Source organism: Notothenia coriiceps, unplaced genomic scaffold (genome assembly GCF_000735185.1).
Source record: "Notothenia coriiceps isolate Sejong01 unplaced genomic scaffold, NC01 NC01_scaffold00023806, whole genome shotgun sequence".
Taxonomy (NCBI): Eukaryota; Metazoa; Chordata; class Actinopteri; order Perciformes; family Nototheniidae; genus Notothenia; species Notothenia coriiceps.
In genome coordinates, this window is record NW_011356507.1 from 101,257 (window position 1) to 117,067 (window position 15,811).

Below are 15,811 nucleotides of genomic sequence, written 5' to 3' on the forward strand. Positions count from 1 at the left end.
TGTGACTAATTTACATGACAGTCATGTGTCAAATATGTTATGTGAAAACTGTTGTCACATATTAGGCTATATGTTCACCCTTCCTTGCTCTATATACATGTTATATTGCTCTTTTAGTTGGACACGTGTATTTGGAGCATAGTAACATAGAGTGTGATTGAAAATCAGAAAAAACATTGACGTGTCAACTGTTCCTCCACTTTCAGTTTGTTGTATTTTATCTGCGGTGAATCTGCACTCACTTGCCTCAGCAACTATCTCTATATTCCATGTCACTCTGCCCCCTTAAAAAAAAAACAGCTCACAGATTGATTTGACATGTTGGCAGGGTCAAATAAATCAAAGTGCGCTTGCTTGTGTATGGCTATTTCGCTTGTGTGTGCTAACGCGCGCAAGGCGGTGCCACTAACAGTAATTATGTCTGTATTTAAGCTCCTCCTCTGCCCTATTCCTTAATCTCCTACATCCGCTAATACCATCAGGGACATTTACTCACTAGCACAAGCTGTCGTCAATAAAAACATCAAAGTTCCGTGCCGTGAAGCTCCGAGTTTGGGACATATTTTTATTTGAAGTCTGACGAGAGAGGAAGGTAAGGAGCCTTCAATTGACTTGGTTTAAATAAACTTGCCTCGCCCTCAGCCTTAGCCCTCTTCCTGTGTGGATGTCTGAACACCTGTGCAGCACTTAATAAAAAGTTAAAAAGCAGTGGCTGTTACTCAGGCAGATAGCTTCACATTATAATCCTATTTGATGGTTGCCCCTTTTAAAAGGTTGAGATGTATGTGATTTGCTCTAACAGTAGGTTGCTGGTTAGGCTAGAATGATATTACAAAGTGTTTTTTGTGAGATAGGAGACATACGCAGAGAATATTGTTGGACACATTTACCAGCACAACCAATGCCTCGACAAGCTGCTGTTCAATTAAATATCCTATTCTGTTGGCGGCAGTTTTGTTTCATTGGGTGCTGACAATCAACATAGAGCCTGATCCTGCATGTTATTACTGTTGTAACTTCATGTGGGCCGATCCTTATCTTGTAAAATCTTCTAATACACCTCTGATTTATTTACATATTTCTAAAGGTGTCAACTAATCTGTGCATGACTGAACTCTTTGAATGTGGAATGATAGGTCTCGTTGTCACTGGTTGATAAAGATTCCTCAGCTATCAAAGATACTGTCTAGATATCTGAAATCAGACTCTGGTTAATCAGTGTTTTTGAAGAGGGGAGTGTTTGAATATGTTGTTTGCAATCCAAGGAATGCATGCAAACCAGTTTTATATGCGTCACTCACTGCCAAAACAGTGGAGGACCTACCTTTTATATGAAACAGTATACCCCTTTGGTTGTGGAGGCCTCTGTTGTGTTCAAAGCTTTGTGTTGGTGTCCTCCCACGGCCTCTTATTTTCTTTTTGCTCAGCCAGCTGCTGGACATGGCCTCCTCTGGTGATGCAGAAGGATCTCTGACTCCTGTGGATTTTATCCAGCTGCAGCATTACATGGAAGGTCAGTTTCACCTCCTCACTCATTTCTGTAACTATTGGGTTTACAGAGTAAAACAGATAATAAAACAATAAGAAGACTTATTTTAAGGACATGTATTCAGATGTGAGATCTATGATTTAGAGGTCAGTTTACATATGTGTTTTATGAAAAAGCATTATTGCAAATTATTTTAAAATACTTTAATATATCGTAATTTCAGTTGAAATGTAGGCATCAGGACAATACATTAAAAATAAAGTAAATTCATTGGATTTTTGAAAAAGACAATAGCGCTTATGCATTTTTCTCTTCTCACTTTATTAAGAGTTTATATCACGTTTTTGTATAAATTAAACTGCCTGGCTGCTGGTTTTCCGAGCATAATTGAAAAGATCTGAATACTTCTTCTAGCATTGAGTGTTTGGAAGTGACCACACAATGGTCAGTGACTTATTTAGTTGTAGAAAAAAAGAAAGACATTAAGACATGAACGATACTTGATGAGGAGAAATACACACTTACACACTTAAATCACAACCTTCTTGTAATCTTATGTTTTAGCTTATACCTCCGGCACAGAAGAGGAAAATGTTGAAACACCTGAGCCTGTGTGATGAATAAACATTCTACATTTAGACTTGATGGATCAGAGACTTTAATGAGTTTTAAGCCTCCTTCAAACTTGAGAATGTCTCCTTTGGGAGATCAATCGATATTCACAAAAGGGAGAGCAGCAGTAGTAACTAAACATCATTGAATACATGACTGGGGAAGTTCCTAATCATTAAATTGCTTCTTAAGGATCCTTTGAGGATCATTCAGCAATAACTCAAGTACACAAACAACAACTCGTAACTGTAAGTGCATGCGCCAGAATTCAAACTACTATTAGTGGATAGAGAGAAGCAGTCAGCAGGAAACTAGAAGTTGAGCGGGGCTAAAAATATTCTCTATACACTCAGAGGCTTTGAGAGAATTGAAATGGGCTTTTAGTGTTACGTTGGGGGGGCAGAGGGTATTTGCACTGTTGGATAATTGATTAAGGGATAATTACACTGGACCTTAGAAAAAAAAAATTGTACGTCCTTCTCTAATAATTATGCTCTTGCAAATGTGTCCTTGTTTTAACATTCATATTATAAATGTGTAATTAAATTGGATTATTTTTGTGTGACCTTTATTCTTTTGTGTATTCACTCACTTTCTGTTGTTCTCTTTGCAGACAGCAGTTTGAGGGTGAAAGATGTGATCAAGGAGTTTCACGCAGGGGGTCGGCTGGCTCAGCACAGATTCGGAGAGGTGAGTCATGCAAAGATCAATGATACACGTATTAAGTCTTTATTTGACAGGGTACAAATAAAATAAAAAATTCAAATACATTTTGCACTACATTTCCTGAAAAAAAGGTTACATTTAGGTGTTTTTATAATAAAGAAAACAGGGATTTCTACAAAAGAAAAACCAGGATAATACTTTTCAGGACAATGATATTTTATTATATATAAACGTTAATTTTTTTTTGCTTAACTACCTACATATCACATTTTGAGCCCCTCCATTTTTGAGCACTTCCTATTCGTTACATGGAATAAATGTTATTTTAGGTCAATTCATTTACACTTAACTCCATGGTCTTGTAATGAGTTGCAGATTACAAATGTTCTAGGAAATTATAAGGTGATTATATAGGCCTACAGTAAAATGAAGCATTGCAATTAATATAAATGTTACACTGACACATTATTTGTTTTGACTTGACACTTCTCTACACAGTGCATGGATGCAGTGGGTTTCTCTCTCTTTCTCAAGACCTACCTAGAAGTGGACGACTTCCCTGCAGATTTCTCTCAGCGCCTTTTTTATTATTTTCAACATGTGGATCAGGATGGGTCCAATAAGTGCTCTCTGCCTAAGGGAGGTAAATCATGTTAAAAGCCCTATATCCTTTTACATAACAGCATAGAGCAGGTGTTAAGAGTTAAAGCTCTACAGTCATCAGCCCTGAGTGTGGCTGGTAATGTTTCAAATAACATACTGTAAATAATCAGAGGAAGAAAGAAAGAGTATTTCCTGTCGGACGCTGTCCAACGCCCACCTGTTTGTTTGTTTTTATCTTGTTGTGCTGCTTCATAGGAATGAAGCCGTGGGCGTAGAAAATCTTTGGAGATTACTGCACCTATTCCAAAATAACCAACGTTTGACTAAATACTTGCTCTTATAGTTTTATTGCTGCAGACTAACATTTTATTCCGGAAGGAAACAAAACTAAGACTTGCTGTTTCAGACCTCAGTAATATAATAAAGGTGTCTGTATTTCTATATTTCTTTGTCTTAAGGCAGGGTCTCTCTTAGTGACGTGTCCTGTTACTTCTCGGTGCTGGAGGAAGGACAGCCACGTGAAAAACTTGAATGTGGGTATCATCTTGATTTGATCATTTAACAACAAGTTTATTATATTGCAACTGGATTTAATGTACATTTTGATTGATTTGAACATTTTGAGGAGGAGGATAAATATGGCTGAAGCACTGACTGCCTTTGTTTTGTTTGTAGTTACTTTCAAACTTTATGATAAAGACTGCAACCAACTCCTGGACAGCTCTGTAAGTTACTCACAATGACTAACACACACTATTCACCTAGAACAGTTGACATACGTTCATTTATTGTTGCATTTAGTTCTGCAAAAAAAGAGTCTAATTTACATTTTTGTTGTGTTGGTTTTAGACCTACAGTATAGTAACACATGACCGTCTTTAAAGTAAAATGTAGAGCACACAGCATACTTGTCAGAGGTAACGATATATTGTACATTGAAAAAGAACATGTCTGCTGTGAATAAAAAATATGTTTTTTTCTCCATCAGGAAGTGGATCGTATAATCACCCAGATGATGCGAGCTGCTGATTACCTGGGATGGGATGCGACTGAACTCAGACCAGTATGAGTCTCATTTTGTATTTTTCATTTAAAGCTTTAAATAATAAATATGTTATCAGAAAAAAATCAACATGAGGGTATAATAATGAAGAATCTTTAGTAGGAGGGTTATAATAAATGTTACATTACAAATAGACCTTAATAACAGCAGCTAAGATATGTGAAATGAAGCTAACTGTGCAGCAGTTAGATAGTAAATAACAAGCTTTATTTTTTGCCTGTGTACAGCTGCTTAAAGAAATGATGACAGCGTTCGATGTGGACGACAGTGGGTATGTCACTCTGGAGGAATGGGTGAAAGGAGGCATGAACAATGTGCCTTTACTTGTCCTGCTCGGACTGAAGGTAAGTGAACAAGCATTTGACACATAAAACACTCTCATGTCCCCTCAACACCCCCTGTTTTGTCAGTGTTGCTCGGGTTTAACCCACTTAAATTGGTCGCCTTTGCTCTTATTGCAGTGTGGTCTTCTGGGGTTCTTGTTCTTTCTAATTTCTTTCTCCTTCTCCCCTGCAGATGACAGAGAGGGATGGACAGCACATTTGGAGGATGAAGCACTTCAACAAGCCGACCTACTGCAGCGTGTGTCAGAACATGCTGCTCGGCCTCGGGAAGCAGGGACTCTGCTGCACCTGTAAGAGCTCAGCGCCGCCACCAGGGGGCCGCCACGCACCGCACACACTGCTCAAGTGATGAGGAGTAGTCACACATTGTGCCATTTGCTATAGAATAATAATTCCTAACCTAACCTTCCTTCTTCTTGGCCCCCAGGTTGCAAGTACACTGTCCACAGTCGATGTGCCAACAAGAATCCTGAACCCTGTTCTCGTACCTTTGTGAAATCAAAAGAGGAGATTGGTGTAAGGACACACACAAACACTTTATGAACATTTCCTTACATTGGATTTGTTGTCGTTTTTTAAATCAGCAAGATAAGTTTAGTTTTTTTGATATTTTCCATTTATCAACATAACAACAACAAAGATACATTAAAATGTCTTTCAATACTTTTTTCAACATCAATTTAAATCAGGCTGCTGAGAAACATATCACTTAAAGGTGGGGTAGGTAATTTTGGAGAAACCAGCTCGAGTGCGCAAGAATTTGAAAATACACAGCCGGATACACAGAGCCCCTCCACTCAACACACACGAACGCGCACATGACCAATGAGGGCACGAGATAAGTTTGTGCATGGGCGTAATTTCCACTGGGGACAGGGGGGACATGTCCCCCCCACTTTTCAAAATCCCATTTGTGTCCCCCCCACTTTTTAAATGTGTTTATTAATTTTTTACGCAAATGGTCATCGTCACGGAGGAGCGTCTGTATGTGTGTGTGTGTGTGTGTGTGTGTGTGTGTGTGGTGGTGTGTGTGGTGGCACGAGCGCATCTTGTGAGAGAGAGATAAAAAGAGAGAGAGACAGAGAAAGAGAGACATAGAGAGNGTGGGGCACGAGCGCATCTTGTGAGAGAGAGATAAAAAGAGAGCGAGACAGAGAAAAAGAGAGAGAGACAGAGAGAGTTACGGGGGTTGTTGTTAGCATTTGGTGCTAGCTCGGCGCTAATGGAGATTAGTAGCTGTTTCAACAATAAGGAGAGGGAGAGCTCTTTCCTGTCGGACTTTGAGAGAGAGAGAGAGAGAGAGAGAGAGAGAGACAGACAGACAGACAGACAGACAGACAGACAGACAGAGTCACGGGGGTTGGTGATAGCTCGGAGCTAACGGAGATTAGTAGCTGTTTCAACAATACGGAGAGGAAGAGTCCGCTCCTGTCGGACTGAGAGAGATAACGTCAGCTCAGGGAGGTAAAGGACTCTGAGTGATTAGATTGTAAACTTTAGTCTAGTTATCTCAGTGATTCTCAAACGGTTTGGTCTTCTATGTAAACAAATATTTCCATCTATGTAATATTAGTTGTATATAAAATAAGTTAAGAAACCCTTCCAATGTGTACTATAGGTCAGTACAAACATAAAAAACACAGTTTGAAAGGGGAGTGATTAGTCAAATATGCATCAATAAAAAGAAAGAATGCAGACTAGGTAAGATAAAGATAGGAGAGAGGAGTTTATCAATGATGTGTTATTGCTTGCATATTCTAATGGCTTTTTGGAGTATTGAAATATATACAGTTCTGTTTCATATGAGTGTTGAGAACTGTATCCTTACATCTCTTAATGTTGCCCTCAAAGTGCACCAGATTGATGCATTTAGCTTCAATTTAAAGAAAAAAATCTTCCCTGGGTGCATGCCCCCGGACCCCCCTAGAGGATGTGAGGTCAGCACAAATAAAACAGGTTCACATGGATAGGATACTAGATAAGTGTGCACACTCATTATATGCACTACACATTTTTCTTGGATTTGTTAACACCATCCCTAATATATTTGTAGAAAGGCAGGAAATGGAATTAAATTGAGAAAATGTTTCATTGTGGAGGACCCCTGTTTTGTCCCCCCCCCCACTTCTCAAACCAAAGTTACACCCTTGAGTTAGATGGAAGGCTGACAGGCAGGTAGGCCATCCAGTTATTTTAGCCGGGCCGGCTAAAATGTTTGGTCGTGCTTTTTACAGTGCTACGGTTTACACACATATGAATTTTTTGTATGGATTTTTTGTCAAAGCACTTAAGATATTCATTGCTATCGGGATGTTAAGAGCATTCCATGAAATATAACAAAAAGTGTATCTCGAGCCGGTTTCTCAAACTTACCTACCCCACCTTTAATTCATGTTGGTTATAGGGCTGCAACTAACTATTAGTTGCATGTTCTGCTCAATGTCCTGATTTGGCACAATATGTGTTTTTTTTATTTTCTGATGTATATTCATTCAAGCACAATGGAAAATCTGTAATACGCCTCATCAGTTTACTTGCCAGGTTTCGTCTGCTGCTTCCGGAGGTTTGATTTGCCAGTGTGCTTAAGGGGTTTTAGATCTGTTGATGCACGTCTGCCTGTCATTAGTTTTTCACAAAGATGATACGTCTAACAATGTGCATATCTCCCACCGCTGCTATAAAGAGGGTGTGCTCTGCGCTAATTCTCTTGAAGTCAACGATAACATAATTTCCCTGAAGTCCTTCAGGGCTGGGCTGGGGTTTGGCACCGCTCTAATGAACATCCAGTTGGTCCTGGGGCGAAAGTTCAACATCATGTAAAGACTTGCCTTGACATTATGGGTAGAAGAATGTGTGAACGTCAGTGATTGATTGGATTTATTTCAGGAATTATAAAAAAAAAGACATAAAACACTGCACATTGCAGGATTAACAATATCTTATAAGATATAAATCTCTTGATCATAAAAAATAAACAGGGGTAATATATAACTTATTTAGTTATAGTAAGTAGAAATAGTCACTAAAGTAATTACGTTCTTGTGTGAGCTGCATCTTAAAGGATTATTTAAGATATACTTTATTAATCCCAAATTGCGAAATGCAGCAGCATATAAAACAAAGTATTGCACACAATTAGAATTAAAACAGAGTATAAAATGAGCCATTATACAATATAAACATCTCAAAATAGAAGAAAAAACCGAACTAAAAGAATGAAAATATAAAAGTTGACCATGAAGATACAAATCTGTAAACTATGACAAATAAAACACTATTGAAGGGCAAAATGACAGCTAACACAATATAAAAGCGGGATATCATTTACATTTAGTGTGCAAGAATGGCATATTCAATTAAATATAAATATAAAATGTACAGTTTGAAGTTATAAGTCCAGTTAACAAAAGAGAAACTATTATCACTATCATACTCCCCTCCCCTGTCAACTTCTGGGTCATTTGAAACAGACAACAAAGAATGAGTTTTAATCTTGCTATTGATCAAACTGTTTAAATGAATCTCAGAAAGTAATGATATACATATTTTCCTGAACACTCTGTTTTGCTCTCCTCTGTGTCTCAGATCGCGGCTCACGACTGGATCAGAGCGGACTGTAACTCCAACAAGTGTCAGGTCTGCCACAAGAAGATCAAAACTCTGGCCGGGAGGCGTTGTGTGTGGTGCCAGGAATTGGTGAGGAGTGTGCTCATGTTTGGAAACACTGAAATAATTAGAGAGGATACATTTTCTTTTAATATATGCTCGCTAAATGTTGTCTCTTTTTAAGCGTCACGATGAGTGTATTTTCTCCGGCTTATCGTCCTGTGATTGTGGGCCACTAAGAAATCATATACTGCCTCCGTGGGCCATATTCCCCATCTCAAAGGTAAAATTAGCAATACAAGGAATGTGCTTTACCAAAATTAGAAATATTGTCAGTGAATTGTTTGTGGTGTAGTTGTTAGAATATTGTAATTTAATTTAATTGTATTTTTCAGGAGGAGGACAGCAGCCTGTTGAATGTCACCCCTGACGGCCACATCCTGCAGGTCTGCGTCATCAAATCTTCTTAAGACATTTTATTCCTTATCCCACTGTACACCCATGTTTTCTCTGTGAGGTTTATTTCAAATTGCCTGCTCAAAACACCATCTGCATATCATTGCTTTTGGGAGATTCTCCACGTTCAGTGATTCGTAGTGTTCAAAAAGACTGGGCCAAAGAAATGTGACATAAAATAAGAATAAAAGCATCATCAGCAATATTTTGACAATATTAAAGCAACACATATAAACAATAAATATGAACTTTGGGATGCATGTTTTGATATTTCCTGTCCCTCATTATATGTTCACAAGGGGTTGTCGCTGAAGGCAACAAAAGGCCAATCATTGGTTGCCAATTTCTCCAGGAGAGGACACAAAGAAGCCATGGTGAATGGCGGTCATGTATAAACCAAAGCTATTTTTTTTTTAAACTCAACATTTTCTGTATCAACAGACAGCAGAAGTTTGCATGATGCTGCACCAAAGAAGCCTCACTCAAAGCATGTGTTCACACATTAAATCCTTACAATATGTACGTGTTTTTCAGGTGATCTACATTATCTATTGGATCTGAATCTGTCATGTTTTCTTCTTCAGATCTTTCCAGTTTCAGACAGGCACCCTCTGCTGGTGTTTGTGAACCCAAAGAGTGGAGGAATGCAGGGGGAACGGTAAGCAGATTAAAATCTCCATATGATGGTGACATGTTCTTTACTCCTAGACTAGTGCCAAAGTGTTCTACTAATTCTCATTTCATTTTTGGAATAGGAATATCCTTTTCATTTGTGTGCTTCCTTCTCTGTTTGTTCCACAGAGTGCTCAGGAAGTTTCAGTACCTTCTGAACCCGCGTCAGGTGTACAACCTCTCCAACGGGGGTCCTGCACCAGGGTACTGTACACTTTCACCACCATTACTGTACATATGTACGCCCATGTCTTTAATGTTTTACAAACATACATGTAATGCATAATAATTGTAAATGTAAGTGCAATAATGATATTAATAATGCTTGATAACAATAATGATAATTCATTATAAAAGCCTTTTATAATGACTACCAAATAATTCTTAATAATAAACTGAATGATGGCCTTTTTTCACAAGGGTTATTTTGAAATATAAGTCCCTTTTTTGTAATACATTAATATATTCTTTTATATGGAATTATAACCATTATATTCATAAAATGGTCAATGGTCATATTATTAACAACACAAAACGTTCTAAAATTATTGTTTACTTCACTTAAAGCATACAACTCCCACGGAGAATAACTTAAAATCACATTATAATCATAGGATAACAGTGCTAATGATGTATTACAACTGAATGAATGAAAAATGTGACAATTAAATTATATCACAGTTTTAAGTCCTTTTAACGCTTTATAAAATGCTTAATCATTTGTTATAATTACTGTAATTGTGAATATTTACAAGCAATATTATCTATAATTAGAAAGTGGTATTAGCAGATTTGAATGCATTTAAGGTTTTGTAATAAAGCATTCTAGACAATGAGCTTAATGTCATGTTTTCTTTGTTTCTTCAGACTTCACTTCTTCCGCAGTCTGCATCAGTACAGGATCCTGGTGTGTGGAGGAGACGGCACCGTCGGCTGGCTCCTGGATGCTATAGGTACTTAGGGTCCTTTTTGGGTTTAGAGAGGTAATAAAGGAAACCATCTCTAAATGTAATAAATGTTCCTGTTATTTCAGACAAAGCAGACCTGCAGGTGCGTCATCCGGTGGCTGTCCTGCCTCTGGGCACCGGGAACGACCTGGCCCGCTGTCTGCGCTGGGGAGGAGGTGAAGCCCCCAGCACATTACCTCTAAACATCACTGAGGTGTTGTGACTAGCGTTGGAGCTCTGTGTCTCACCCTTTCTGCTTCTTCTGTATCTTGTGAAAGGCTACGACGGGTCAAACTTGAGAGAGATCCTAAAGGAGGTTGAAGCTAGCGAGCAGGTTCCCATGGACCGCTGGAGTATCCAGGTGATACCAGAAGACCCCCAGGACGCAGGAGACCCCGTGCCCTACGAGATCATTAACAACTACTTCTCTATAGGAGTGGTGAGTCACTGCCAAAGCATGAAAGGAATAAACATTTACATTTCTTAATGAAAATTAAGTGAAATGTGTGTTTGACAGGATGCATCTATTGCACATCGTTTCCACTCCATGAGAGAGAAACACCCGCGGAGATTCAACAGCAGGTGAGGGTTCGGAATTGTAGAGAGAGAGAGTATTGACAAAAGGATTGCACGGCTTTTGCACAAATAAGGCAAAAATAAGTGGTGTAGTCCTAAAAACATCAATAAAGTTGAAATGTTCCCCTTAGGGCTGCTGATTAAATAACATCTCCAGTATCCTCTCCCTTTTGCCTTTTAATTAGTTAATTTGCATACATTTTCTGGTCAAATGTCCCATTTCTATACATGCAAATCAGCATCATTGGGGTACAGAATATCATAATAACAAAGATGTAGAGAAACTGTTAGCGTCTTCAGAGAGTTGGTGGCAACAGAAGCAAACTTATAAGCGGTTTCGGTTCTTATTCATTTTGCTATCGAATTATGGTTGTGCTATGAAAATAAATAATTTAAACTAAGAATAAATTACATTTAAATAAAAACTAAAAATAAGGTTTTTAAAATAGAATACACAAATATGTTCTTCCTCCTTTCCCAAGTTATTGGCTGACATGTCTCCCTTCGCTCTTTTAATTGCTTTGGCCATAATTGGAGAAAATAAATCCAACGCAATACATTGTGCGTGTGTTTACACTATAAAATCACTAGTCCATTATCTTTTGTGAACCAAATTTTGAGAAGGGGAAATCTATTCTTTGTTCATTTTAGACTTTTGAAAAATGTCTAACGTGAAGCTCTTTTTTTGTATAAGAATGAAGAACAAACTTTGGTATTTGGAGTTTGCCACTTCTGAAACCATCTCTGCCACTTGCAAGAAGCTGAAGGAGTGTCTTATGATTCAGGTGAGATGTCTATAAGTCATGTAGCAATTTTAATTTTAAAGAAGTATTTGTACTTCACATAAGAGATAATCTTGTTTTGCCTCCCCCAGTGCTGTGGGAGGTCTCTGGATCTGAGCAGTATGTCCCTGGAGGGCATAGCTGTCCTCAACATACCCAGCATGCACGGAGGCTCCAACCTCTGGGGCGAGTCCAAGAAGTGTGACGGTGCTCCGGAGGCAGAGCACAGCGAGGTGATCACTGACCCTGAACTTCTTAAAACAGTCTCTCAAGGTCTGTACTATCTTAAATCACCACATTTATTGTTTCTAAATATTATCTTGACATTATGGCGTGAACCTGGTTTTATGATGCTGATTCAATCTTTTACAAACAATTTGAACTTGATCTGTGTGTGTTTCTCTGTGTGCTGCAGATATCAGTGATAGGCGTATGGAGGTGGTGGGGCTGGAAGGAGCCATAGAGATGGGACAGATCTACACTAAAATGAAGAGCGCCGGGCACAGACTGGCACAGACTTCCCAAATCACTATCAGGTAGTTCACTTTTACCTACAGGGGGCTAACAATAATAACAAGAATACGTGACAATATGAAACAAGAATTACAAGAATGTATGTGGCTGCTGTTTTTGATTCCATTTGAATGTCTGATGTTCTGATTTGTAATCCCTCTCTATGCCATCCAATGTAAACAGAGAAACGCTTGACATATGGTTCGGGTAAAAATTTAAATCTGACTTTCTCTATCTTCCCTGTGTGCAGGACAATCAAAGCCCTGCCCATGCAGATTGATGGGGAGCCGTGGATGCAGCCTCCGTGTACTGTAAGTGATATTAACCAATCCAATTCAGTACCAAGAGACGTTACATATCAGACTAGTAATTAAAGAGCATCGTAATGAACAACAAAGTTGTTATTATTTGTTAGTTGAGTTATTTTCAAACCTGTGGCAGAGACACATAGATAAAATAAACTGAGATTAACCCTGATTAGGGCTATCAAGGAGAACGAGTTTGAAGGCTACTTAATATTATTTGAATTTAGAAGTCAATTTTATCCAATGTGTATTACAGTTATTGAGACATTAAAAAAAAATCATTATTATTATTATTATTAGCTGATGTGATATTCATTATTTTAAAGGAATTTCAAGATTCACCAATATTTATTTATTTTTTATTATAGATCCACATAACTCACAAGAACCAAGCTAACATGCTGATGGCTGTACCAACAAAACCAAGCGGCTTCTTTCACCTCAAATGAACCAACACTTTGTGCTCCAGTCTGCTGAGGGTCACAACAGAACAACTTTATTATTGTGAATAACGCAGAATAGGAGGTTAAAATATATTTGCTTTCTGTTTCTACTATTAAGTATTATTGTGTATTGTGTCTTTTGCACGTAATCCATGATATAATTATGCATAATTATAAGTGCAGACAGCTTGCCAGAGAGAACACTGACAAAATCAAAGTCAGTCCACTGTTATTGTGTGCCAAATGTAATGCAATCCTTTTTTTGTGTTTGTAAAAAGAAGAACATGGCATGTTGTGTATCTTGAGTGTATAGATAAGAAATATCATTGTTTATCAAATGTTGTGATAGCATTTTTGTATTTACAATAGTGTATTGGTGGTTCATCTATTCCTCCTAATGGTGCAACCTGCTTCACTTTATTCAACAACACGTTACTACCTGTCTATTCTCATGTCTTTCTGACTGAAAGAAAAGCATGTTAAAGTGTTTACTGTTTCTTAGATAGTCGAAAAAACTGATTTAAAAAAGAGCTTGATTGAATGTGAAAGGACTTTTATAAAGATTTGCTCGACAGTTATAACTGTCAAAGGCCAGAGGGAGTTTGATACATCTCTTCTAAGATGTTCCACATTTGGTTTAAAAAGGCAGCATTCAATTGTATGTTATACATCAATGTACCCTGGATAGTAATGTTAGTTTCATACATGTTGTTGTCCTGTAACTTTGCCAAAAATATATTTATCTGCATTAAGCTTTTCACAAAATACACAGAAACTTTCTGAGACCTAATGAAACGAGATATTACCAACCTAGTATCTATGGATATTCAGTCTTGTGTTTGATTTTCAGTGTGCTTAAATGTAACATGTTCAATTGTGTGGTCATCCTTTGCCTGTGACTTGACAATATTGCATACTCTGTTTCAGTAGGATGCTTATATAGCATAACATTGTCCTCTTAATTAATTACAATCCGTCACACACCTACAATTGTGTTTGTAATACAGTGTAAATCCTCTGACCTTTTAACACTTGTGAAGATCTTTCTGTATGTTGCAGGTGAATATTGAGCTATAAAAGGTTTGGTAACAATGAAATGAGACACAAAAAGATGCTTCAGTATTTATTATGCAGATAAAAACCCTCCATTTTCATCTAATTCTTAAACTCTTTTAGGGGAAAATGTCAGTTTTCCCAAATGTTATCTTAATGTGCTACTAAATGGAAAAGAATAAAAACATCTAGTATCATGTGTACTTCCATGTGTATTTGTTATACAGTATGTTAAATAACATTGCTTATATTCCAAACGATCAGACTTGTGTTTTAATTTGATGTATTAAGTGTATGCACAACTCCTCTGCATGCAGCCTACTTTTCAAAAATCCCGAAACTAAGTTGCTTAAATCCCCCTAAAGCCCAAGCATGGTAGCATACAGTGAGGCAGGATTTGCATCAATGTAGGAGGAAAAGCAGGAGGAATAATCCAGAAGTGGTGGAGAGAAGTGCCAACAGAAAACACGAGGTTCAGTGTTGATGGTGTGTGTTTGTTTGAGACATCATTTAATTTCAAGGAATACAGAAACAGGAGTACTGTTTATCGTTTATTTATTTGATCAAAACTGACTTAAACAAAGAAAAAAAAACATTTAATAATAAAACACAAGAACCCAACTCATAGATGATCAGCTCATTAAGAACTGATGTGTTTGACCTGAAGTCACTGAAGAGCTGCATTAGTTTTGAGTGCCTTAATCCTTGCAATGTCCCGTCTAGACTGACATTTTATATTCATACTGTGAACCACGCAATCAGGCCTCAAACCCCTAAATATAAACTCCACTAACAAGCGGTTTGCTCCAACTGCAGGTTATTTCCTCTGATGAATACTATCATGTGCTTCTCACCTTAATGACCCCTATCACTTTCTTCATACTACTACTATTGAAACTAGATCACGCCCAAAGATCCCCTGAGGGTTCGAGTGCTGGTGTTCCTGGTAGTTGTCGTGGAGAAACTACTAAATTAGGGGTATTAAGTGATGCTTAAATGGATATTGACAAATGGACATTTGCAGCTGTGGCCGTGACATCAATGGTGCAGATTGACCGTTGATTCCTTTACGTTGTAAAATGGTTTAAGATTTCTCATCTTTTTAATTCAAAGTGTAATTGGCATTCTATGTGGGTCAGTTTGAAGATCTGAAAGTGGTCAGAGGATTAATTATGTTGAAAGAAATGCAGTCAATCTCGATGGGAGAGACTCATGTAAAGAGGGTCTTTCTCTTGTGATAACTGTCTATCGTGAAATGTATGCAACATAATGAAGTGTTTATCCACAACCACTTAAAAAAGGATATTTTTATCAAATAAGTCCAGCGTTAGGCCTATTAATTGTTAATTGCTGAAACTGGATAATATCAGTGTTTTATTTTTGTCATTTGTGTTTTGTGTTTACTTTATTTACATTTTTTTGGTCAAATGTGTTAATTTTATTGGACTGTACATTTTTATGATTTTTTAAAAATGTGGAAGCCAGGAAGACTGTGCTTTATGGCACAACTAATGGGGATCCAATTATAATCTAAACTATTAGTCATAAACGATGGGCTAATAGTAAATTTAAATGTAAAATTATAAAATAGATTATTACGGATTATTAATTGTTCAATATCAAACAAATAATATCATTATGGAAAAATGTAGCCAACAATATGAACAGAAACAGAAAACAT

The 15,811-nt window shown here is 37.5% G+C and overlaps 1 protein-coding gene across 4 annotated transcripts; it reads left to right on the forward strand.

The window, feature by feature from the left end:
* The first annotated feature begins 483 nt into the window (after positions 1–483).
* dgkab (diacylglycerol kinase, alpha b) lies at positions 484–14,304 on the forward strand. 4 transcript variants are annotated; one of them, XM_010781933.1, is made up of 25 exons: positions 484–592; positions 1,428–1,513; positions 2,715–2,791; positions 3,266–3,410; positions 3,829–3,903; positions 4,046–4,095; positions 4,359–4,433; positions 4,661–4,777; positions 4,950–5,067; positions 5,205–5,293; positions 8,363–8,473; positions 8,568–8,666; positions 8,779–8,829; positions 9,139–9,213; positions 9,424–9,497; positions 9,641–9,715; positions 10,379–10,464; positions 10,545–10,634; positions 10,737–10,897; positions 10,976–11,040; positions 11,729–11,819; positions 11,909–12,089; positions 12,232–12,352; positions 12,580–12,640; positions 13,003–14,304. In XM_010781933.1, exons 2-25 carry the CDS (start codon positions 1,441–1,443, stop codon positions 13,081–13,083), a joined length of 2,241 nt encoding a protein of 746 aa, XP_010780235.1. In that variant the 5' UTR covers positions 484–592; positions 1,428–1,440; the 3' UTR covers positions 13,084–14,304. The 4 variants fall into 4 exon arrangements, with proteins under 4 accessions (XP_010780235.1, XP_010780236.1, XP_010780238.1 ...); XM_010781934.1 differs by having other exon boundaries at positions 1,432–1,513; XM_010781936.1 differs by lacking the exon at positions 9,139–9,213.
* The last annotated feature ends 1,507 nt before the right edge of the window (positions 14,305–15,811 follow it).

Bases quoted from the DNA above. Each gene is read 5' to 3' on its own strand.
- dgkab (XM_010781933.1), top strand. From the start codon at position 1,441: ATGGCCTCCTCTGGTGATGCAGAAGGATCTCTGACTCCTGTGGATTTT. The intron at 3,411-3,828 runs GTAAATCATGTT...CTTTGTCTTAAG, and splicing joins GTGCTCTCTGCCTAAGGGAG to GCAGGGTCTCTCTTAGTGAC. The intron at 12,090-12,231 runs GTCTGTACTATC...TGTGTGCTGCAG, and splicing joins TCTTAAAACAGTCTCTCAAG to ATATCAGTGATAGGCGTATG.